This window comes from Echinops telfairi, unplaced genomic scaffold (assembly GCF_000313985.2).
Source record: "Echinops telfairi isolate 266 unplaced genomic scaffold, ASM31398v2 ScPeMD7_443;HRSCAF=831, whole genome shotgun sequence".
Classification (NCBI taxonomy): Eukaryota; Metazoa; Chordata; class Mammalia; order Afrosoricida; family Tenrecidae; genus Echinops; species Echinops telfairi.
In genome coordinates this window covers 60,901,651-60,927,870 of record NW_022104341.1, presented here as the reverse complement: position 1 = coordinate 60,927,870, position 26,220 = coordinate 60,901,651, and the positions used below count along the sequence as shown (strand labels likewise).

The window sequence follows — 26,220 nt, the reverse complement described above, 5'->3', positions numbered from 1 at the left end:
GCTGGCTGCCGGGCGCCGCGGCCGACGCCGATTTCTCCATCCTGGACGAGGCGCAAGTGCTGGCCAGCCAGATGCGGAGGCTGACGACCGAGGAGCTGGGGGTCGTCACCATGCAGGTAAGGGGCCCCCTCCGCACCCCGCAAACTTGCCCGGCGCCCTCCGGCTCTCTCTGCTCAGACCTGCGTCCGCGCCCCCGTCCCCGGCATGGGGCCACTGCGGGCACCGAGCTCCCCGCCGTGCCGGACCCGTTGCCTCGGTCCCGCCGAGCTACACACCCACAACTCTTCGTCCGTGCACTCACCCACCCCTCCCTTTCTGTTCGGCCGAACACCCCACTTTCCCCCAACACGGGCCCCCTCTGCCGAGCCCAGGCTACTTTCGCTCGGCGGGGATTCTCCGGTTGCCCTCGCACCTCCTTTCTTAGTTTGTATACAGCCACCCTCGTAGGCAAGCAGACTTGTTTTCATCCTTGCAAACTCTGCTCTTTGTGCGCCCACCCCGGGCTCGCACGACCCCCCGAGGTCTGCACCCCACCCCTGGACCCTCTTCTCGAGTTTCCTGGGCACCGATGGGCGCAGGGAGAAAAGGCACCGGGGCTAGGCAGCGGGCCGGGGAGCGGACTCTGAGCTGCATCTCCGCCCCCACTCCTGTCCTGGCGGGTGGGGGAGGGGCTGGCCCTGTAGCTTCCCGACTCTGGTCCAGTGCGGGGGGGACTTTCGGTGGTGGCGGTTCTTTGCTGCAGGTTGCGCGCAGTTCGGCGAGTGAGTTTTGTTTTGTTTTATGTGTGCTCTTCGGGGAGACGGGAAAGGAAGCCAAGTCAAAGTGAGCAGGGCTCGCATTTCTCCAGGTGGTTGTTTTCCTCTGTCCATCCTCCCCTCCAGAAAGAGGGGCTTCCAGAAAAAGTGCTGGTGGCTGATCCTGAAGCTGGTACTAGTAGCCAAGACACCCACCACCTGGAGATTGCATCCCGCCGTTCTTTCAGCCGACTTGCCTAGAAAAGCCAACGTTTGTTGAGGGGAGCTTGAAATGGCACTTAGCATCCGGTGCCTAAGCTATATAGCATTCTTAAGCAAAGTAACATCGTTCCTTTATGCTTTCTAACAACAATAATGGTGCAGCGTTGTCTTCGACCCAGCGAAGTTTCCAGGGAATGTGATTTTGGAATAAGTTTCTGATTGCGACTCCGCTTGTGACGGACCACTTTTTTTTCCGGGAGAGGTGTTTTCTGCCACTTTGGGATTCATGTTTTTCCAACAATTTTACAGCCCCCCACCCACCCGCCCCATCCCCAAGCAAGGACTAAGATATTTTCCTAAAGCCAATTTTTGCTTTAAGGATGATTTTCCTCTTTCTCTCTCTCTCTCTCTCTCTCTCTCTCTCTCTCTCTCTCTCTCTCTCCCCTCAATCTCTCTCTCTCCTCAATCTCTCTTCTCTCTCTGGTACTGGCCCTGAGTGCAATAGTCAGCATTGCCATCGTTTGCATAATAATAGAGACTCGCCTAAGACACTTCATGTAACTTTCCCTTTCCGTGCAGGTCTTTCTTTGGAGTTCACATTCAGCGTCTTTTTGTCAGATGTGTTTTCTGATTTCTGATCATTGCACCATTCTCTGAGCTGGAGTGACTTTGAGAGGAGATGGAATTGAAATGTTCTGAAAAGATGAGGATTTCTGTTTTCAGTGGTCAGTGATTCATTCCATCCACAGCACAAACGGAACAGTATTTTTGTAGAGTGACACTTCTAATAAAGGAAGCATAATATATTATATTGCTCTCCTTGTGGGATTAGGAGGCATTTGTCCCCCTTCACCTCATCAGTAGGGATCTTAGGATCGTAAGTTGTTTTTTTCCCCTCTTCCCTAGCCACCCCTTCTACAACCAAGCCTCGGCTTTTTCTAAGATTCTGACAGCAGTTTAACTGTTTCTCACCTGATCAATGACAAAAGGTGAAATTGGATCCCAACACATTGTCATTCAGGTAGGGATCCAAAGCAAATGTAGATTTAAAAGGCTTCCCTGTTGCCAAAGAGACACTTAGAAAAAGGCTGTGATCCGCAGGGGGTTTGTGTCCAAATGGCCCTTTATCTCTTCCCAACTGGCCTCTTTCTACCACCTTTGCAGCCTCATTGTGGGAACGGCCTCCTGCGGACAGGGTTTTGTGTGGCAAAATGTGAAGTGGCTGCTCTGCTCTTTTGAAAGGAGACAAACAAGCGGTATTTAAATTTCTCTTCTTGAGTTGTACATTGATCCGACGCCTGGCCTCCATCTAGGGAGACTGGGGGAGTCTCTTTTAGTTAGTCTGTGAGCTCTTTTAGGGGATGGGGCTTATAAAAATAAAATGGACTCAAGGTGAGGTTTTGGGCCTTTAGAACAAAGATTGGGAAGCTCACATTTTCTTCAGTGAATCTTTGAGACCTGGCCAGTAGATCTGGAAATGAAGAGGGCTTAGTGGCCTCACGCAGATGGAGATGATATAGCCCCCGCCTCACAGAAGGTTGGGATTCTATGGTCCTGGCGTTAATCTGAGGCAGCCTCCATGGTCCTTAAGGTGAACCAAGCCAGACTCCCATGGAATATGGTGGTGAGGAGGAGAGGTTTCGTCATTTTAGGAGATGCCCTTTCCCTTTTTAAGGAGCTGACTCCTTCATTTGACCTTGATATTTTGAGCTTACTGAACCTCTCTGGACAAAAACCTCATTTTCTGAGAAACTTTCTGAAGCTCCATTGCTATGTTGAAAAACAACAACAGCAACAATCACCCCCCTACCCCACCCCCATTTTTAGTGTTGACATTCTCCAAGGCCAAGTCTTAATTTTGAGAAATTGCCAAGTAGCCCCGAGCCTCAGCCCTGGTGCTCTCCCAGCATTGCAGATGGGAGCAGCTCACCATGCTCACAGGAGGCTGCTGGGGGTAACTTTACCCAAACACACACCAGGCCACCTTTTGGTGGGTGGGGGGGCTTCGTTGCCCATGACATCGCTTTGCCTGCTGCTGGAGAAGGCAGTTTGCAAACTGGGTTATTGCCCGGTATTCTTGCAAAGGCTTTTTAAAGGAGGCCGCCTGCTCATGGCTTGTTGTTGTGCCTTTTTATTACGGGATAAAGCAAAACAAGAGAACAACAAAAAAAAGCTCATCCTTTTAAATGATTCACCCCAAACAATTTTGGCAGTGCCCTGGGAAAGCTGCCACTGAATGCTAACACCCCCTCCTCTGGCAGCAGACATCATACATCACTGGTAAAAGTAAAAAACCTAATCATGGACTCTTCAGGGGTCTGGCGCAGGGAAGCCGGCGGCTCTGCAGTCCAGAGAGCAGCAGTGTGTGGCTGCGTTCAGGGCTGCTGGCTTCTGCCTTTGTGCAACAAGTTTTTAATCAAACAGCATCATGGAGTGGAAGGAATGTCATGTTTGGAGGCCTGGGTTCCAGCTCTGCTCCTTTTCAAGCTGGGTGACTGCTAAGTGTAAGATCGGGAGATTAGGCTGCCATGGGTTTCATGCAAATCATGCCTGCGTGGCACTTGTTAAGCTGGCCTGCGAGATGTTGATGGGATGCCATGGCCGGTACTTCACTCAGGATGTAGTTATTGATTGCTTCCTGTGCACAGAGCTCCGTCCTAGGTGTCCAAGGAGCCCGTGAAGAGCTAGTCGAGTAGGGTCCCTGGGAGTTTACAGTCCAATGGAAGAGGTGAGACCGCGCAGGGAAAACAGTTCCACAACAATGCCTGCTTGTTCAAAGGCATATCTGGCTCTGGGGGCCATTTCACCAGGCACTTTTAAGGCCCATTTAACATTATATGACAATACAGGCTTCCTAACAGCCAGAGCCTGGCACTGGGCCAGTATGCCCTCCTTGATGTGCTCTCTAACACAGCTTACTGGGTCGGGCATACTCATTGCGAACTTGGCAGACACACCAGCAGGTTGGTCAGACAGCTGCTGGGTGGGGCCCGGTGGGGACGGCAGGGGTCCTTCCAATAGCTCCAAAGCCATACCGGCTGCACAAGCTGTAGCTTCAACTCAAGTTGAAAGAGCTGCAGCAGTGGAGATGTGACTGTGGGTGCTGATGGGGCTCAGCAGAGGCAGCAGTGGTGGATAAACTCAGTGCGATCGATCGAGTCCGTTCTGACTCACAGCGATCCTATAGGACAGGGTAGAACTTATTCCTCTGGATTTCTGAGACAATACTGTTTACAAAAACAGAAAACCTCATCTTTCTCCCAGAGAACGGCTGAGGGTTTCAAACTTCTCACTTTGCAGTTGCTAGCCCAACACGTACCCTCTCTGGCACCCACAAGTGTTGGCTAAAAAGTATGCAATCATGTTTTAATTAGTGACTGCAGTGGAAAGCCAAAGGGCATGGCTTCTTTGTATGCAACAGGACATTTGTTCATTTTGTTTTATTTTATTCTTTTGCATACATTCAAGAAACTTTAGGGTATGGTCCTCTATGTGAGGAATGCAAGATAAGGCCAAGTTCATGCCCCAAAGCTCCCATCTGATGGAGATAGACACAAAAGGAGGCCTGTGATACAGGGCTAGCCAAAGGGATGGAGACTTTACATTGAAGTCGATTCCTGCAGTGGTCATGGAGGCAGGTCATGTGCTGTGGAGTAGATTCTGACTCACGGCCACTCTGTGTGTTATAGAGTCTCTGTTGAAGAAGATGTTAACTTTTTGTTCACCAGAGAAGTACCACCCAGAAACCTAATGGTAAGCTAGTAAACTCACTGCCATTGGGTCAGTTCAGACTCATAAGGATCCTATAGGACAGAGTAGAACTGCCTCTTTGGGTTTCTTGATACTTTAAATCTTTATAAAAGTAGAAGCCTTATCTTCCACCTACAGACGGGCTGGTGAGTTTGAACTGCTGACCTTGGGGTTAGCAGATCGGTGTTAACCACAACACCACCAGAGCTCCCCTGGTAGACTAGTAGAAACAGCCTATTAAGGAAGCCTGAAAGAGGGCTGCCCAAGTCTCACTGGTGAGGGCACGGAAGTCAGTTACTTCTCATTTGACCTCGTTAGTGAAACCTTCACCTAAAAGCCAGTCTTGATAACCATACCCATGACCTCAAACATGAAGAATCTCAAAGTCACTAGTTCATTAGCTGTCTCTCATTCTCTTTGGTGCCAACAGACAACATACCTGGTGCATCTTACACTCCTGTCATAGGACTGTGCCTCCTTTGTCACACCTGATAAGTGGCTCCCATGTCTTTAGTTTCCTGGCCCATCATGAGCTAGAGCCTCTGTAGTTATTGCCAGCCGGCTGATCTGCAGTCATGTTTACGGAAGGTTTTTAATGTACATTAAACCATGTGCATAATACAAGGCCTGGCACAATTTAAGAGCGATTCAAATGCGTTCATATGCAATATAGAATTATTGGGGGGGGTTATCACCTACATATTCAAATAATGACTGGTTCTGTGCACTGTGCATAATATAAGTACTCGTGGAAAAATTGATCCTTTGTTCTCCTGAAGGGTAATGTTTGAGGGCAGAAGAAACTAGACTGCTTGTGGCTATTATTGGTTGGACCTAGTAGGAAAGAGCCTAAGCAAAAAACACGTGGAATGGCTTCTGATTAGTGATCCTGTTGCACTTCGTCCTCTTCAACTTCCTCGCCTCTAAGACCTGCCTCCGCTGGCATCCTTTCTTGTGCTTACTCTGTTTTTCTGTGCCAATTCTACTTGAGGCTGGAGGAGTTGGAGGAAGGAGAGGGTTTCACACTTTGTAACTCATTGGAGCTATTTCTGGGTGCTGCTTGAGGAGTTCCTTCCTTTGAGCTTAAGTGGATGAGCAGAGAGGAACTCTGGAATTTGGGTATTACGTTCCACCGCTGAGAGAGGGCTAGCTCAGATCCGCTTGGACCTGGTGTAAGAAGGTATTGAAATTCAAACAAGGAAGGGGCAACAGTCCTTTTGACAGATTATTAACGATGTAGCTGTTGGTACCTTATAAGTATCTTAACTTCAGTGTCTTTGGGAGAAATACATGTTAAAAGATAACAAGATATGGAGCATAAAATCCAACCAAAACAAACTAAAAAACTCCCTGTGGTGGAATAGATTCCAGCTCCTAGCAACCCTATAGGACAGGGTAGAATTGCTCCCAGGGGTTGCCAAAACTATAAATCTTTATGGGAGCAAGCAGTGTCCGCTTCTCCTGTGAAGCAACAGGTGGGTTTGTACAGCCCACCGATTATAGTCCACTCTTACACAGCATGCTTTCCTGTCTCCCCTAGGGCTTCGCTGAGGGGCAGTCAATAACCCTAGATAGAGACACATCTGGTAGCATCTGTTTGTTGCCAACACACTGGCAACAAACGTAACGCTTCTGCTCCTGAATACAACCAAAATCATGTCTTCAGAAGCAGGTGAGGGGGTGGGAGGGAGGCTACGGCAAGATAACAGTCCTCAAGGGGAGCCAGGGGAGGAGTGACGAGGATCAGGGCATGGATACACATCAGTCTGTCAGCCAAGTATTCACCGGGAGCCTACTCTGAGTGGCACCGGCATTCGGTTATAAAGCAAACTGAAAGATGGGAGGCTCGCCTCTCTCTAGAGGGTCTGCAGAAGAAAGAGCCGGGCCATCTGTTCTGGAAAAATCAGCCATTGAAATTTTTACGGAACACTGTTCTACTCTGACAAACGAGGGGTCACCATGAATGGGAGCCCATGCCACGGCCACTGGCTTGGTGTTTTTGGCTTGGGCCTGGTGCTGGATTAGCACTGCGGAGAGAGAGCACAGGGGACACAGGCATGCAGCCTTGCCACCGTCAGTTCATGGCTCATCAAGGAAGCTAACCCAACTGGAATGAGTCTGTAGACACTTTAGACAGAAATGCTGACGTACGGGTTATAGATGATATCCAGGGTTGCTAAGCCCAGCATCTGCATGTGGGGATAGGTCCTTATGAGGCCCAAATGGTCTGTGCTTGACTTCCATCCCAGAGGGAGGTGGTTTGAACCCACCCAGCAGTGACAGCCCCAGAAGATGAGGCCTGGGGACTTGCTTCTGGTAAGATGGCAGTTCATGTAACACATGGGGTTTAGGAGTCAGAATCGACTTTACAGCACTACCAACAATGATATTAAGGGCCAGCTCGGCAGGAATGAGTGAGCCAAGCCAGGTATAGGGCACCAGCGGCGTGTGGACTACTGCAAATTGGAGGGCAAGAGTCCTGTCGGAGCCAGGGCAGGTGCCACTCAGCTCCTGCGATGGTTGCCAAGTGGCTTTGAGAGCCCAGTCTTTCACAGCACTCTGTTGTTTGGGAGCAGCTGGAAACCGGGTTTTTATATGAAATCTCCTGATTGTTCAAATGTTGGCAGCTAATCCAGATTTTTTTAAAAACACAGCTTAGGCCAAACAAAACATATCTGCCGGCTGGATTGGGCCAGAGGCCACCGATTTCCAGTGTCTGGATTAGAATTATTCTGTGGCCTCCTGGAGGCAAAGCCAGGGTTCATGAGTGGAGGTGACAGAGAAGTACATTTGTGTTTAATCTAAGGAAAAGGGCTCTGATAGGAGGGCCCTCAGATGGATTATTCTGAAACATGTACTCCCAGTCATCATAATTCCCCAAGGAAATATTTATTGAACGTTTATTTTGTATCAGGCACTCTGTTAGACTGAGTTATCCATCATTTAATTTCAGCTATAGTAAATGCTGTGAGAGAGGAGGTCCTGAATGCTTGAAGAAAGTATGCCGGGTATGTTAACCTATTTGGGGATGGGGAGGAACTCTCAGGAAGGCCTCCTTAAGGAAATGGCCAAAAAGGAGTTGTTTCCTTATGCAATAAACCCCCCAAACCGAACCCATTGCCTCTAGGCCAATTCCAATTCAAGATGGAACCGCCCTCTCTTTACCGGAGCAGACTGCCTCACTGCTCCCGTCAGACTGCCTCACGTCTGCCTTGTCTTTTGCCTATGGAGCATCTGGTGGGCCTGAACTGCCAACCTTGCTGTTAGCAGCTCAACTCATAACCCACTGTGCCACCAGAGCTTCTGAAGTTAAAGCAAACTCAACTGCCACAGAGTCAATTCCAACTCATAGTGACCTTATAGGACCGAGTAGAACTGCGCCTTTGGGTTACCAAGACTATAAGTCTTTACAGGGGCAGAAAACCTCATCTTTCTCCCAAAGAACAGCTGGTGGATTAGAACTGCTGCGTAGAGTCCCTGAAGAAGCCCTCACGGTGTAGTGGGAAATGAGTTGAGCTGCGAACCTCAAGGTCAGCAGTTCAGAATCACCAGCCACTCCACAGTGTACAGTCTACTCCTGTAAAGATTTTCAAATCCGGAAGACGTGACAGCAGTGAGGAAAAGGCTTTTTGGTGAAGGAGCGTGTAGGTTCCTTGAGAAACTGAAAGATGGGTTTGAGATTAGAGTTTAGAGCTGGGGAGAAAGTAGACAAAAGCAGATGCTGGACCAGTAGGCCAAGTTCATGTCGGTTCTTTCTATCAGTAAAGACTTGTTATGTACCCGGCAATAGAACACTCAGTACACACTGACTTCATTAATGACTGTACTGCTGCCCTTTAAGACAGTTGAACTAAAACCAAACCGGTTGCCATCGAATTGTGCTGACTCACGGCAACCCTGCGTGCTGTTGAGAGAACTGGACTCCATTAGGTTTGCCTGGATAGAACTCAGATCCGTTGTGTTTTCTTTGCTGTTAATCTTTACAGAAGCAGATCACAAAGCCTTTCTCCCTTGACATCTGTCAGTGGGTTCAAACCGGAAAGCTTTTGAGTCATAGTTGAGCATAAGCCATACTTGTCGCTCAGGAACCTTGACCGAGGCTAGGGTACATCTTTGCGTGGGGCTAAACTAGGACTTGGACCATGTGCCCCTGTATCCGAGAGTTCTCACTTTTCATGCCTGGCCTTCTTGACCTATGTTCTCCCCTGTGCTCGAAGATGGCTAGAATGGTTTACTGCTTTTTGAATTGGGAACTAGCAACTGTGTATGCCTGAGGCCTGTGTTCTTGGGGGAGATAGATGCGTGCTGAGGAGAAGAACCAGGAATCTGGAGAGGTTTGTCTGTGGGAATCTCAGCTGAAGTGGTTTAGAATTCAGACGTCATCCAAAGCCACCAGCTGGCAGGGCCGGCTTCCTCTCTAGGCGCTGTCCAGTGCCGGGAGGCTTGGTGACTTCCCACAGTGGTCTGGCTTCGGGGTTATGGAAATCTAGCCTCAACAGGCCTGCCCTGGACTTGCCATTTTCCCAGTGACCACTAAGATCCACAGAGCACTCTGTCAGAAGGGTAGGAGAGGCTAGAGACTTAGTCAAATGCATCCTCTCCTGCTCCTGTTTTTCAGATGAGAAGTTGAGGCCCAGGGACGAAGTGGTTCACACCAGTACTAAGCTGTAGACTCAGAGCTCAAGTCTTGGCCTCATGCCATAACGTTTTCACCTTTTCAAGATACTCCTTTGTGGGAGCCCTATTATTTTGATAGAACTGAGCACAAAGCCAAACTCCCTGCCATCACGGTGATTCTGACCCTATGGGACAGGGTAGAACTGCCCCTGTGGTTTCCAGGACTGTAACTCTTTATGAGAATAGAAAGCCTTGTCTTTCTTCTGCAGAGCAGCCCATGGCTTCAAACTACTGACCTTGTGGTTAGCAGCCCAACTCATACCCACTACACCACCAGGTTGGTTTAAAAAAGGAAAAGAAACTTTGATGTGTGTGTGGGTGGGGGGTAGGGTGGGGGGGCGTCTTCTTTCTTTTTGCTTGGTTCTTTCATGCCTAGGAATTTAAAGCTGATGGTCTAGTTTGATACCTCAGTAGGTGTTCCCCTCCCCTCGGGAGTTGTTATTATTCCTAGGATGTTAATACCCCACCAAAGACAAATGCCTGAGACTCAACTAGAATGCAGTAGATTTTTGTAAAGGGCAAGTTTCAGTGGTGACTAGTAGTTTATGACTATGGACCTGTACCCCCAAAGTAATATTTTAAATGAAAAATAATAAAGCATAAAAACTTGGGTTCTTGGTGTTGGTTGAAAAGCTGCAGAAGGAAATTCACCTCACATCTTCAGGTCCAGTTGTGTTTTGACATTGAATTTCAGGACATGCTTTTCTCTGGCTGGTTGTTAATAGTACGGATTTTGTTTTTTGTTCATTTGCTTGTATTTTGTGAAAGTTGCCATACTCTTATTACTTAGGAATGGCTTGTTTGGTTTGGAGATGAAACAAAAGGAGTATCATTTGCTTACCCTTTACCCCCCACCCTTTGTTCTGAGCGCAAAAGTTTTCCGAAGGATCTTTTATCGGAGGAAAAGCTCTAGCCCCCAAATCCTAGTCTAGATCTATTGAAGAGTGACTTCTGGTCCATAGTCCTCTAGAAGTAGTGCGCATCGTTGTGAATCAGAATGGGGTAAATTCCAGTCCAGCCCGAACAGTCACTTTAAAGACTCAAAGCCCCAGTGGCAGCACTATTTCTTGTTGTTGGTCTTTTTTCCCCCTTTTCCATTTAGAATGTTTTAGTAAATTTTATTTTTGCATGGAGTATTTGAAAAGATATTGGAAGCCCTGGTGGAAGGGCAGTGCAAATCAGCAAGCCAGTGAGAACAAATCTGAATTTTTAATTAGGCTTTGAGTTGTTTCTTCAAAGTCTCGAGACATCATTAGTGATGTAAGTCTTGTTGCATTAGCTGAGACTGACATTTTACTTCAAACGCCGAGAGTGCAGCTGTCCTGTGCAGATAAAAGTTGCCAAGTGCGGAACAGCAAGGTGGATTGGTAGATAATTAGCTGTCCCACATTACTGCAGTGTGGAAGAAGCCTGCCAGTCATGGACAGGAAGGAAGAATTATTAACGGGAGAAAATCCAAGTGTGTCAGAAAGCCATTTGAAATTACTTTAGCTGTGGCAGAGCTGATAAGGCGTATATTAAGGGAACGACCCAAACCTAGCTAGGAAAGGAGGGCCAACTCTGTTTTCTCCTGAAAACAAAACAAAACAAAGCCAAGAGCCAAAACTTAATTCAACAGCGAGATGGCTAGAAATGAATGATCCATAAATACACTGGACACAGTCCCATCCATCTGCACTGACTTCGTGTACAAAATCATTAGTTTAGAATACTCTTCAAATTTCCATGCCACTTGAAAATAAATCAAGGACACATAAGGAAACAGATAAAAACCACAGGGGAGCCATCAAGACCTGACAATCATGGGGTGAATATAGCTGTGAAAAGATATTCTGAAGGAGAAATTTTGCGGCCTGGTTCTCTGATAGGTATTTATAAATGGCTTGGGAAATTTTAAGGGTTTACTAGTGGTGGGCTACATGCACCTACGTACACACACAACCACAACGTAAATTTAAATATAGGTGGTATATGTTCCGTAATTCTTAATTATTTATATTTTGGTGTGACTGCCACATGTGACTCTGAGAAATTTGCCAAGGACCATTTGGCCTGCTTGTCCATCAGTCATTTGCTAACTCAAATGAGACTGTGGGACGTAATGTTGGCTACTTGAACTGCATGCCCTGTGCTTTTGCAGAATACCGGGCTCCTTTGTCCCGATCCCATCTGCTTTTGTAGATTGCATTTTCCCAAAGCCCAGCCCTCTCCTTGCAGTCCGTACAGCCCAAGGGCAGAGGCGGGCGTGGTGGTGTGTTTCTGCTCGTAGAATGCCTGCGAGACCGCCAGCATTCTTTCCTTTCCTTTTTCTGTCTCCTTCAATCGAGGCTGATGGTTTTTCTGCCGTGGCACTTACTGGGTTTAGCTCTAACAGTGGCAGGCACAGCCTCTTCACCAAGAGTGTAGCCTTGTCCTTGGTGCACATCCCAGGGCACGCGTCCTTTGTTCAACCTTTAAGTTCTGTTTTCATTTTGCAAAGTTCATTTTCCAGTTCATCTCTTCCCTCTCGCATTTCACCATAAGCAGCAAGGAAAAGCACGTGGCTCCTTTAAGACCTCGTGTAGATGTCTTAACCACATATCAAGTTCATCGCTCACCAGTTCAACTTGCCACCAAACATTTGAACGTAAGTCAGACAATTCTTCCCCACTGCATAAAAGTACCGCCTGTCCCCTGACATGCTCATCATTTTCCTTGAAAGTCACCAGAAGTGCATTTCACATCCACATTTCTATGGGTGCTGTTGGTGCCCTATGTATTCTCTAAGACACTTTCTCCGTAGTGCTCCTCACTTCATTCGAACCCTCACCAGAGCTGCCTTTGTAATGTCTTTATCACTGTTCTCTCATTTACTTCTTAGGTCCTACTAGCCACTGAAATGGCTACACCGGACTCACAGACAATTCATAATTAGAGGGTTTATTAAGGACATTAACAAGTTGGAATGCCAGTGTGAAATGCCCAGAGTTGAGTTATCTGGACATGTTACAAAATTCTGTCCAGTCTGCTAATAATTGGCCCAAGGGCATACCACTCTGCTATAAGCTTCAACCCAAAGGCATTCCGCGTCAACTCCAGCTCTGTGGGTCAGCAGGACCAACTGCCTCAATCGAGTGCTCGGGCACCTCATTCTTGAGGCCAGCCTCCTGCACAAAAGCACTCAGCGTTACTTCTTCCCTGGGCTGGGACGCCCATCGTTCCGGTCCATGCTCTGGCTCCTGGTTCTGCCGCTCATCTGATGGCGTAGCTGTCTTCTGGATCCAGGAGGTCCACTGTGCAGGGATCTGAGGTCCAGCGGGCAACTCCACTCCTGGCTTTTATGTTCGTGAGGGCTCTCCTCATGCTTCTCAGAAAGCTCATTTATCCACGGCCCGCTGGCACTCCAGACACTGCTGGGTCGCTGTGCCTCCCGGGGGAAGCCTATCAGTATCTCCCCCACCTTCTTACAAACCCATGTACAGGAAGGTTGTTTGGTGGGAGTGAGAGACTGGCTAGAAGAGCCAGTCAGTCATCCACTGCCCCTCCACCCTTGTCACTCCTAATTCTACCAACAGGCTCTACACGGCAATGTAGGCTTTTACCATTAGATATCTTAAAACGTTTCCAATCTCACCCATATTGTCCAATACCAATACTTTTTCCATATTTCTGGTATTGATTAGAGCAATACCCCACTTTTATAATTCCAAATTCATAGTTATCTAGTGTTGCTATAGCAGAAATACCCCCGCTGGGTGATTGTTTTTAAAAAATCATTTTATTGGGGGCTCGTACAACTCTTATCACAATCCATACATACATCCATCGTATCAAACACATTTGTACACTTGTTGCCATCATCATTCCCAAAACATTTGCTTTCTGCTTGAGCCCTTGGCATCAGCTCTTCATTTTCCCCCTTCCCTCCTCCCCTCTCCCTCATGAACCCTTGATAATTTATAAATTTTTATTTTGTCATATCTTAGACTGTCCAACGTCTCCCTTCACCCACTTTTCTGTTGTTTATCCCCCAGGGAGGAGGTTATATGTAGATCCTTGTAATCGGTTCCCCCTTTCTACCCCACCTTTCCTTTACCCTGCTGGTATCGCCACTCTCACCGCTGGTCCTGAAGGGATCATCTGTCCTGGATTCCTTGTGTTTCCAGTTCCTATCTGTACCAGTGTACATCCTCTGGTCTAGCCAGATTTGTAAGGTAGAATTGGGATCATGATAGTTGGGGGGCGGAGGAAGCATTTAGGAACTGGAGGAAAGTTGTATGTTTCATTGTTGCTACACTGCACCCTGACCGGCTCATCTCCCAGCGACCCTTCTGTAAGGGGATATCCAGTTGCCTACAGATGGGCTGTGGGTCCCCACTCTGCACTCCCCTTCATTCACAATGATTTGATTTTTTGTTCTTTGGTGCCTGATACCTGATCCCTTCGACACCTGGTGATCACACAGGCTGGTGTGTTTCTTCCTTGTGGGCTTTGTTGCTTCTCAGCTAGATCGCTGCTTGTTTATCTTCAAGCCTTTAAGACCCCAGACACTGTATCTCTTGATAGCCTGGCACCATCAGCTTTCTTCCAGGTGGGTGATTTTAACAGTTATCAAAGTTTAGGAGGCTAGAGGTCCCAATGCAGAGTACCAGCCGCCGGGGAAGTCAGTCAGTCAGTCTCTCTCTTTCTCTCTCTCTCTCTCTCTCTCTCTCTCTCTCTCTCAGAAGCCGCTTCAGCTTCTACTTCCGGGTACCTTGGAGATCTCCACGTGTCTTGATATCTGTCATACTTCTCACTCGTTATCTTGTTAAACTCTTTCATATCTCTCTAAATGCACCCTACACTAACCTTGATTCACTAACATAACAAAGAAAAATTACTCTCAAATGGGACAATAATCACAGGCAGAGCAGTAAGGAGGGGTTTACAACCCACATTTTTTGAGGCACACAATCCATTCCAAATGGCCTGGCGATCTATTCCCGACCTACACCCAGTAAAGGCCCAATAGATGACAGCATTCTGGTCTGCGACCAGTCATGGTGACGGCACAGGACTGGGCAGCATTTGGTTCCATTGTGTGTGGGGTCAGTGTGGCAGCAGCCAGCAACAACAATCTCCATTCCTGCAGGCTGTTCCTGGAGTATTTGGAGCACTCTCCTTAGAGCTGGTGAAGGTACTGCCCCAGTTGCTTAGGGATGGCAAGAAGCCTTCCTGTGCCCTCACCCCCACCCCACAGCACCCATTTAAAACTGCATCCTCCATGCCTCTCCTCTGTCTCTGTGCCTTCTTTGTTGTCCCACTCACCACTTTCTCTCGTGAGAGCTGTGCCCGGTTCCCCAGGGGTTCCCAGCATGTCACATGGTGCTTGATAAAGAGTTATGGGGTCAGGATGGGGGCCAATGACCTCTCCTGATTGGGTGGAATGGGAAGAATCTGAGGATGTTTTGTGGAAATCTTGAAGAGTCTCTTGGGGCAAGCTGGGGGCCAGCATTCCTAGAGGGACAAAGCTGTGCAGAGGTCTTGAGAGTAAAGGACAAAAAACCCCACCAAAAACGAGAGAGTAAAGGACACTTGGCATACTTGAGATACTGAAAGAACATCTTTATTTTGTCTACCCCTGGGAGGGTGATGCAAAGTGGAGATGGAGAAATGAGGAATCTGGATTCTTAATTCAAATCATGGCCAGGATGATGGTTTCCCAATGATTCTTCCGATGGTGCCTTTTGATAGCACTTAGCAGAGCGAAGTTGCACAGCAAGACCCTTGATCTGTAGTAAGTCTGGGAGTTGGGAAATCGTTAGGCTACTTGTTTCTCAGTTAACAACACACCTCGTTAACTGGGTCCGATCAGGTTGGTTCCAGGCATGTGGAACCATGTGTCTGAGTGGAACTGAACCCGTCGGGTGTTCATTGGCTGATGTGTTGGGAGCTGACGTTCTTTTAAAGCTCCGCTGGGTTGGGCTAACTCCCAACCTTTTAATTAGCAGCTGAGTGCTTTGCAGCACCCAGGGTTCCAACATACACACACATACATCTACACATACGAACTACAACTTTATTGAACTGTGACATGGAGGAAGTGCATATGTAGCTTGATCCAGTGTCACCTCATCTCATCTCATCTCTTTTTTTTGCAAAATAATTTTCAGAGCCAACCCTGACGTAGTTAAGCCCTGCCTGCAGATGCGCTTCCTTCCCCCATTGTATGATCATTCTGTTTTATATTTATCTCTAAATTAACATAAGGATAATCTTTTTGGCGTTCTGACCAATGCGGCATCAGGCAGACACCACCACAATCAAGCCGCAGAACAGGTTCATCACCCCCCCCCAATTCTCTGATGGCTCCTCCTTTGTGGTAACCCTCCTTGCCACCTGGATCCCCTGGCAGCCACTGATCTGTTCTTCCTCCTTCAATGACCTTCTCCACCAGGTCCTGTAGGTGGAAGCACCGTGGTCTTCATTAGGAGTCTCATTTCTTTCTATGTGTGTCAGTTGGTGATTTCTTTTTTTTCTTGTGTGTGTATAAGAAAGAGCTTTATACACAAGAGCAACTGAATATTGAGAAAACATCCTGGCCCAGTCCAGATCAAGTCTATAAGTCCAATAGTAGCCCATATGTCCGATACCAATCAATAAATTCCTCTTCAGACTCACAGAACACATGCAATGATGCCAAGTGCAGGAAGATCACAGGTTAGTGGGTGGAATGTCTTGGGGATCCAGTGTCAGTATAAGCATGTCAGCACTGGTAAGGGTCTCCACGTGGCTCCCCTAGTTCCAGGGCTCTAGCATAGCTCCATGTGTCTTGTCAGCAGGAATACGAAGCAGAGAGTGTGTCAGTCGTTCATTTCAATGGGCATTCCATCAATTCCCAGAGCCTTGTTTTTGGCTAATGCATTCAATGCAGTTTGAATTTCCTGGAAATTCACTTTGGAAGACAGACTGGAAGAGATGCATATTTGTGTCCATTCCAAAAGACGGTGACCCAACAGAGTCCTGAAACTTTAGAGCAATATCGTTGGTATCATACGCAAATAAAATTTTGCTTAAGATCATTCAACAACAGTTGTAGCCGTACATTGACAGGGAACTGCCAGAGGTTCCGGTAAGATTCAGAAGAGGATATGGAGCAAGGAATATCATTGCTGATGTCAGATAGTTCCTGGCTCAAACCAGAGAATACCAGAAAGATGGTTAATTGTGTTTCATGACTATGCAAAGTCGTCGGACTGTGTGGATCACAGTCAACTGGATAACCTTGAGGAGAATGAGAGTTCCTGAACACTTCATCGTGCTCATGAGGAACTTGTATACGGACCAAGAGGTAGTTGTGAAAACAGAACAAGGGAATAGAATACTACTGCATGGTTTAAAATCAGGCATAGGTTGTTTCAGGGTTGCATCCTCTTACCATACTTGGTCGATCCATATGCTGAGCAGATCATCAGAGCAGCTGGATTATACGAAGAAGAGTGTGGCATCAGGATTGGATGAGGGCTTATGAACAACCGGGGGCTTGCAGATGACACAACTTTGCTTGCTGAAACTGAGGAGGACTTGAAGCACTTGTTGATGAAGATCGAGGATTGTAGCCTTCAGTGTGGGTCACCACCAAATATAAGGGAGACCCCCAATCCTCACAACTGGACCAAGAGGTAACATCATGATGAATAGAGAACAGATTGAATTCGTGAAGCTTTTCATCTTGCTTGGTTTCAATAACCAGTGCTCATGGAAGCAGCCGTCAAGAGATCAAAGATGTATTGCATTAGGTAAATCTTCTACACTAGACCTCTTTAGAATATTGCAAAGAAAGGATATGACTTTGAGGGCTAAGGTGCACCTGATCAGAGCCATGGTACTCTCCATTGCATCGTATGCATGTGAAAGTTGGATATTGAATAAGAAGAATCTATCGATACATTTGAATTGTGCTGGAGACAAATATTGAAAGTACTGTGGACCGCAAAAAAGACAAACTGATGATCAAGTGCGGCCAGAGCGCTGCTTAGAGGCAAGGATGGCAAGACTTTGTCTTACACGCCTGGAATTGTCAGCAGAGACCAGTCCCTGGAGAAGGACGTGATGTTTGGTAAAGTGGAAGGCCATCGAAAAGAGGAAGGTTCTCAGCGAGATGGATCGACACAGAGCCTGCCTCAATGAGCTAGGCACAGGAACAATTAGGAGGCTGGCACAAGACCATGCAGTCTTTCATTCTGTTGTGCACAGGTGAGAGCCAACTCGATGCCACCTGGCAACAACATCAATCGCTTATTTTGTTGCTGTGTTGCCTCTCTTTACCATGGTTCGTTTTTCCATTCACCACTTTGAAGAACATGAGGGTTTTAGGTAGTGTACTAGTTTAGTCGTGCTGTTGTAGCCAACATGCCACAAGTAGCTTTAAAGAACAGAGTTTATTTTTCACATTCTAAGAACTTGACATTTGAAGTCAGCGTATGGACAGGGCTGTGCTCTCTCACTAGAAATTCAAATCAGGGCATCTGCTCCAGAGGAAATTCCTTTGGTGGCTTTCTAGCAGTCCAATGTTCCTTGCTGTGCCTTGGCTGATGGTGAGATTCACACGGTTTCTTTCTGTTGTGTGTTGTCCTGTGTAGGACACCACTCACAAGGGAGTAAGATTTGGGGCCCCTCTACACCATGTGACCTCATGAACATAACAAACGACAACCTCTGTTTCAAACAAGGCCATATTTACAGGTGCAAGGCGCAGGACTTAATAGCTTTTGTGTGGGGGGCGATATACATCAAACCCAACCCAACCCACTGCCATCGAGTCAATTCTGACTCATAGCGACCCCATGAATAAAGGTCCTATCGCCCAACAAACCAACCCATTGCCACCAAGTTGATTTTAACTCCCAGCAGCCCCCACAGGGCTTCTGAGACTGTACATCTTTAGGGAAGCAGACAGCTGTATCATTCTCTGTGACACATGAGTTTGACTTGCCGACTTGCTGGTTACCAGCACAGTGCTTATTCTCAAGGTGCTATGAACAATTTCCTATGACGTTTGTGCCAACACACGTTTTCATAGCACTTGGGTAGATAACGAGGAGTAGAATTGTTGGGTCGTATGTTGGAACATTTGACCCAATTTGGAGGTCAAAACTCTTAAGAAATTGCCAGTCTGATTTTTGGATGTACCTCACCAGAACTTTGGTCGACCTTTTAAGTCCAGTCGTCGTAAAAATGTGACATGATATCTGTTTGTGAACTTAAATGTACATTTCCCTATAGTGGGAGATGATGTTGAGTATTTTTTCATGTGCCTGTTTGCTGTCAGGACAGTATGATTCTGAGTTACTAATGTTCGACTTACAGACAGCTCATATTTGTGCTTTAATATGAAATGATGGTACCTGCTCCCACTTGCAAGTTCGTTTTCACATTCATCTTTCCTTGCTGTAAATGCTAATTGTAAATTATGGAATAGGCTCTGAAATTTTTTTTAATAGTAACTCCCCAAACACCAAGCCCACTGCCAGTGAGCTCATTCTGACTCGTGCTCACAGGGGCCCTATAACAGGGTTTCCAAGACTGTACATTTTTGGGTGCATAAGTAAATGTGGTGAAGAAAGCTGATGGTGGCCAGCTATCAAAAGATACAGCATCTGGGGTCCTAAAGGTTCGAAGGTAAAGAAGCGGCCATCTAGCTGAGAAGCAACAAAGGCCACTTGGAAGAAGCACACCAGCCTGTGTGATCATGAGGTGTCGATGGGATCAGGTTTCAAGCATCAAAGACCCAGAACAAAAAATCATATCATTGTGAATGAGGGGGAGTGCGGAGTGGACACCCAAAGCCCATCTGTAGACAATTGGACATTCCCTTACAAAAGGTTCACAAGGAAGAGACGAACCAGTTAGGGTGCAATATCGTACTGGTGAAACATACAACTTTCCTGTAGTTCTTTAACAACTTTCCTGTAGTCCCCTCCCCACTGTCATGACCCCAATTCTGTCTTACAAATCCAGCCAGACCAGAGCATGTACACTGGTACAGATAACTTGCAACACAAGGAATCTAGGGCAGATAAGCCACTCAGGATGAATAATGAGAGTAGCCATACCAGAAGGGTAAGGGGACGGTAGGGGGAGAAAGAGGGAACTGATCACAATGATCTACTTATAACCCCCTCCCAGGGGGATGGACAACAGAAAACTGGGTGAAGGGAGACAATGGTTGGTGTAAGATATGAAAAAACAATAATTTATAAATTATCAAGGTTCATGAGAGAGGGAGGGGAAATGAACTGATACCAAGGGCTCAAGTAGAAAGAAAATCTTTTGAAAATAATGATTGCAACATATGTACAAATGTGCTCGACACAATAGATGTATGTGTGGATTGTGATAAGAGCTGTACGAGCCCCCAATGAAAAGGATTAAACAAAAAAAAAAAAGACTGCATTTTTATGGCAGCGGATGGCCACATCTCTCCTGTGGAATAGCTGAGGGGTGGGACTTGCTGAACATGCGGTTAGCACCTACCCCAGAGCAGCACCCAGCTATATGCACTCAACTGAGGCGAGCTAAGAACAAGCAGTATGTGCCTCTCCTGACTTACCGACACATTTCGCCTAATGATATACTTGAGGGATCTCTTGTTAACTTGGGAACCCCTTTTTGATGTGTCTTTTCAAATCCTGCCCATTTTAAAATTGGATTGCCTGTTTTCTTACCGTTAGCTTAATTAATAGTTGATATTTTTATTAAATGTGTAGAGACCATTATCAACATCCAATTTTGTAGCATTTCCTGTATCATTTCTACCCGCCTCAATTTTTCCATGTGCCTGTTTATTCTGGAGTTTTTCAAGAGTTCTTTATAGCCAGATGTGCTTTTTATTTTCTTTATGGGTGCCAAATTCTACCATAACTTGATCTTTTAAAAAAAGTGACATTTTCACAAAAGAAATTTACTCCGATTTTTGGAGAATAATGATTCTGAGAATTTGAATGAGCAGTCAGGATATTTAAAAATCATTTGGAAGTTTTATTTCTTGTATTTGGCTGGCAAACAAGGCACTGTGTGTGACCATCGTTCCTGGTGTTTCACTTGGACGATAGTAGGGCAGCTGCAGGCACGGGAGGTCCAGAGGGAATGGAGGGAGATGAGAGGAGAGACAGCACTGCGTGGGCCATGTGATACGGAGTGTGGCTTCCATTTCGGCGGACATGGAAACCATTGTGGGGGTGTATGTGTCAGCTTGATTCGGCCACACACTAGGCTACTTGATGTGGATTAGCTACTTGTGATTAAATCTTTGGTCTTGGGTAGAGCTGATGAAGGAGCCCAAGGGAGAAAGATGTAACAGCCAACTTCAGTCCAGATTTAGAGCCGTGGAAACTGAGGGGAGCAGTTCTGCTCTGCTCTGTAGGGTTGTTAGGACATGGAACTGACCCTACGGCAGTGAGTAGACTTGATTGCCACCCATAATGTCATCCCTTTCCAATATTAACCACCAGCTGCTCCCAGGTAGAAAGATGAGGCTTTCTACTCTTAACTTTCTACTCTTAACTCTTAACTTCCGTAAAGAGTTACAGTCTCAGAAAACCACAGGGCCAGTTCTTCCTTGTCCTATAGCAGCGGTTCTCAACCTGTGGGTCACGACCCCCTTGGGGGGGGGTGTCAAGCAACCTGTTCACAGGGGTCGCCCGATTCATAACAGTAGCAAAATTACAGTAATGAAAATAAATTTATGGTTGGGGGATCACCACAACACGAGGAGCCTGTATTAAAGGGTCCGGCGTTAGGAAGGTTGAGAACCACTGGCCTCGAGGCTGCTGTGAGTCAATACTGAGTTGATGGCAGTGGGTTTGAGGTTTTTTCCCCAACATGTAATCATTCAGTTAGTGGAGGTGATACCGATGTACGGTAAAGCCTGAATCTAATCACACCTGAGTTTTAAGGAGACCAGAATCAACAGAGACACGGGAGGGGAGTCAGACACCGCATGTGAGGACCGTCCTCCAGCACAGGAAGACCGGTGTTTGCTGATAGACACCAGAAACCAGAAGAGAGGCTCACAGAAAGAAGTGAAGTAGCTTCGACCCAGGTCTGGACTTTTTAGCCTCCAGAACGGTGAGAAAATAAACTGTTCCTTGGGGTCTTACATTTTCTGTGACAGCTGTGCTAGGCAGCTAAGACGAGTGAGTAATTTGGCTGACTTTGGCTTTAGAAATATCCCTTTGGCTGTCAAGGGAGCCCTGGTGGCAAAGCAGCTGTGTGTTGGGCTGCGATCTGTAAAATCTAGGTTTGAAACCTCCAGGCACCCCTCGTGAGAAAGACGGGGATTTCTACTCCCATAACCAATTACAGCCTTGGACACTCACAGGGGCCGCCCTACTCTGTTCTGCAGGGTGGCTGTGAGTCAGCCTCAACTGGAGGGCAGTGAGTTTGGTTTGGCTTAAGGTGTCCGGAATGAGCAGGTAGGGTGAGCGCAGCAGTGGATTCAGGGAGGCCAGTTAGAGAGTCATGAAGTGCTTATTCTTCATGAAAGCTGCCATGACTGGTACTGAGGTGATTTCTACCAAATAGATTGAAGTGGTATTATTTTGGTGGTATCTGCCCGCAAAAGCCGAATGGACCAAGACCATGATCTGAAAGGAAGGATAACTCCAATAGAATAAGGACCTCAAAAGAATAAGCCACTTTAGGATAGCAAGTGTGATGTCTGACCTTGGCAGTCGCCTTCACGTGTATTGGTCCTTTTCGTTGGCTGGGATCACTAGCCCAGTGCAGCAGAGAGACCAGGCTCCGAGCATGTAGTGGAGAGCCTCACTTACCAGCTTTGGAACTTTAACAAGGCCTGTTTCCCTTCATGCCCTCAGGGTCCTCACTCCATAAATAGAAAAAGAAGAGTTTCCTCAAACCTGGGTTGATGTAAGGATGGCAGTGTCTGTGTACATAGATCTATTAGCAGCAGCATTGTCGTCCTCATCTCTGGTACAGATGTGCTGCAGAGCAAGCAGCAGCGGATTACTCTGGAAACTGCCTTAAAAAATAAAGGGAGTTTGTTGACTTAAAGAGCAGAAAGATTTAGACAGAGTGACCTTCAGGCACAGTCTGAGCAGGGCCTGACTCCGTTGCTCTCCTGTATTAGCTCGTGTAGCTTGCCTGCAGTGGAAGGGAGGGTACTTCACACACTGCAGAGGGAAAGGGCTCCTCCGCTCCCTGCTCCTTACACAATGCCTTGGTCTTCCCTTGGTCTGGATCTTGTGTCCTTAGAACCACTTAACTTACTGTGGCTAGGGAAATGCCGGAGGGCTGGGTTATATTCGTTTAGGAGAAGCAGGAGCCCTCATTAGAGCGGGGAGTGAGGTTGATTCCAATGGCTTCTCATGACTGCTGCATAATCCAGTGCTTTGGTCAGCAGAGAGGTAGCATAGCTGGTCATACATTTATCACAGCCACCATCCAATGACAGTAAAATATGAAGAATTTGATTATTTTAGCTAGTGTGTCACTTATGCTGGATCCCCTCTTTTATACACACACGGATAGAACGTAATCCAGTATTTACTGAGCACCTGCTGTTCCTAATCTCAGCAGAGACCCGAAACAGGAAGTGCACTGGGATTTAATGTCAGCATGAGCACAGTACCCAGCCCTGCTTAATCCAAACCAATTAGTTTAGAAGGCAATTCTAATATCTTATATATTCGCATATAATTTTAATATTGTGAGAAGTGGTTGTGGTTTGGACTTGTCTGTGCTGGTGTGGTTTACAGTTTATAAAACATATTATTACAGAGATACGCTAACATCATCATACCTTGTGTGGTTTGCATCTATAATTTGTGCTTCGCAAGTTTCCTTTTTTTTTTTTTTTTAAACCAATGTCTGTCTGCCTGCCCATTCCTAAGGTCTCATTGAACTGTGTCTGTCTGCCCGGTGATGACTCCCAGCAAATCTGTCAGACAGTCATCACTGTTGGATGTGGTTATTGAAAAGCCTACAACTTAGGGCATTTACGGATGGGAATAAACAAACGATTTACTCAAATATGTTTTCAAAAGGACATGATGTAATTTTCACTGTCTTTTAATAAAAAAATTTCCCCCAAAGGTTTATAGCTCCCCAGACAATTAACATCTATTTTGGACTGAGTTATTAAAACTTATTGTGTAGACAATTTCATGTTGACATAGTAAAATATTATCAAGATTTTAAACAAGTGAATTTTCCATTTAATTTGCACTTAGCATTAGTGTCAGAAGGTACTGATGCTAAAGATAGAGCCCTGTGGCCGCTTCCCAAAATATCTGGCATTGAAGGACTGCTCGGCTTCCTCCATCCATCCTGTCCTTCACATGTACTATTTGTCGACAATCTGCCAATGAGTCAGAATGAATGTATTTAGATATCTTCCATTTCATTAGAATTTGACTTTTGTACATTGGTTCTCTTTCGCTATGAGACTCAAATCAGTCTTGCTAGAGACTGACATTGGATTATTTAGTCTTCCTATCATGATCACATTGGAATTCCATACTGCCTTTTCCCTCAACGCATTCACATCACCATATAAACAGTACCCTTGAGATTTCGGCAATAATTCTTGTACCTAAATAAGAAATAGATGATTTCTTTCCTTCAACTCTTATTTCAGGTCCACTGTGAGCCAGGCACTGTTATGGGTGCTGAATATAGTGTAGGAAACCAAATACAGCCCCCTTCTCCCCCCATTTCAGGGGCAAACATTTGACGGGGGATTAGCAGGCAGGCAGGCAACTGCTGGGGACAAGGGCCAGTTAGAGGAAATTATGTGAATGCTTGGTCACGGTGTTGGCTGGGATGCAGGTGGGTCATGTGACCTAGAGGAGCATGGTTTCAGCGGTTGGCTTTTGCAGGCTAGCCTGGCCAAGCGGCATTTCTTATTTCTGACATTTTTAGAAGACTCAACAATTGGTCTGTAAACAATTACTGTGCTTCACTCTGTCAGAGTGCTTCCTGCAAACCCTCACATTGGTTTTTTATGTCTTTTTTGCCAAACTGCCGGTCACCCTGAGAACTTACCCCATTTGCCCGTCTTCCAGCCTTTCCGGTTGCACCTTTGAAGGTGGCGTGAGTCCTTCCAGCTAACTAAAAGCTGCTTTTGAGTCATGGCGAGGCCTGCCCTGGAGGAGGAGGAGGAGGAGGAGGAGGCAGAGGCAGGAGATGTGAACAGTCCCAGCAGCCCCCCACTTACAAGCGGTCTGACTTCCAAAGTCATTTTCTAAGTCTGGTGTTTGGAACCAGCATTCACCCCAGAGGGGTGATAACAAAGAGATCCATTCCCAGGCCAAGTCTCAAGAGCCCATTTAGAGGAGCTCGGTTTTAAGCCCGAGCCTCAGGTTCCTCACTGTAAAGACTAGAAGTGAGTCCCAGGTCGTCCAAGCATTCAAGACATGTCGCTAAGGCCTGTCTGAATGTCCAGCCAGTGCCTGAAGCCAGAGGTCTTCTCAGTGCTGGCATCTTTACGTGACGGTGCGTATTCCTGGTGCTTCGTCATTTAATGCTCTGCCCGTCGCTTTATAGGGTTAGGGCAGCCACGAGCGTCCTGGTGAGTGTGGAGATGAGACAGGCAGGGTGAGTCTGTTACTAGAAGTAGGCAAGAAGGAACTGTAAAAATGATCAGGCTTAATTCCAACATAGACTCTAAGGGATTGAGGCGAACAGCCCCGTAGGACTCTTCATGCTGATGTTGTTACGAAAGCAGACCGACTGATCTTTCTCCCACGGAGGGGCCCGTGAGTTTGAACCTCTGACCTTTTGTCGCAGCCAGACACTTTCACCACTGCTCCGCCCAGGCTCATGGTAAGCTTAGGCTATTTCGCACAAGTCTAACCCCAGTGGACACGCTGGATACCAACATACCATTTTCAAATCGCTCTGGCCACGGGGGAGAGAGTCCATTTAGGGACAGACAGGTCCATAGCAGCAGCCCCTGCCCTCTCCTTTCCAGGGGCTTCAGCTTTGCTAGCTGCCACCGGTCCAGTCTGCTCCCCAAGCGAGATGCCTCGTGCACAACCTCCATGGAACCAGGTGCCGCCTGCCCTCGTATCAGCCCCGGGATTCGTCAAGATCGGCTCACCGCCATCTGTAGCTCATTCCTGGGCTGCTTCTAGAAGGAGCTCCCCAGACCTTGCCTCTTATTTTGTCTTAGCTCGTCTTAGCTTCCTCCTCGTCTGCTGGGCTTCAGAAGCATGATGGCAAGGGCGCTGGCCGAGCCTGAGGTCAGTTGGCCGGGGATTGAACCCAGAGGTCTCTCGGGGCAAGTTGAACATTTAACCCCTGAAGCACCACGGCCCTCCTATGCAGCTTCATTCCTGTGCCTATGGATCAAGTGTGACTCTGGGAACATTTTTGCCTGTCACAAGGCAGTTTCCACACAAAGGAAGAAATGTGTTTCAGATTCCCAAAGGGTGGAAGCCACCCTCTCCCTGGCACTGCAGGTCTGCCTGGGCCTGGTTTCCTCTTGAAATGCTTGTCTGTGATGTTGCAACTTAAAAGAGGGAGGGCCCTTTGATCCAGGCCTGGGATTTGTTGGCTACAGGGTTTTTGTTAATAGAAAACACTCATGCACCTCTGGGGGAGGGAAGGGGTACAGAAATTAAAGCACATGCTTCTCCCTCTTTGACCTTCGAACCCTTGCCATTTACATCAAACACTCTTGTGCGGGAAGGCTAAATTAATAATCTGTGGCGGCACCCTCTCTAACAAGCCTCACTTTAAACTTGGCATTTTCTCCAAAAGCCATTGAGTTGCCCTCCTCTCAGAAGAGGTGTGTGTCCTTCAGGGATTGGAGGGAGGAAATGTGCTTTGGGGAGGTGTGTGTGTGGGGGGTGGG

The 26,220-nt window shown here is 47.0% G+C and overlaps 1 protein-coding gene across 1 annotated transcript in view; it reads left to right on the top strand.

The window, feature by feature from the left end:
- Positions 1-2: 2 nt before the first annotated feature.
- The window catches only part of CACHD1 (cache domain containing 1), a gene marked incomplete at its 5' end in the record, with an annotated part of 257,365 nt that continues 231,147 nt past the window's right edge, over positions 3-26,220 (top strand). The window contains one exon of the mRNA XM_004699368.3: positions 3-116. Coding sequence (XP_004699425.2) covers positions 3-116 — 114 coding nt within the window. The remainder of the gene's footprint in view (positions 117-26,220) is intronic.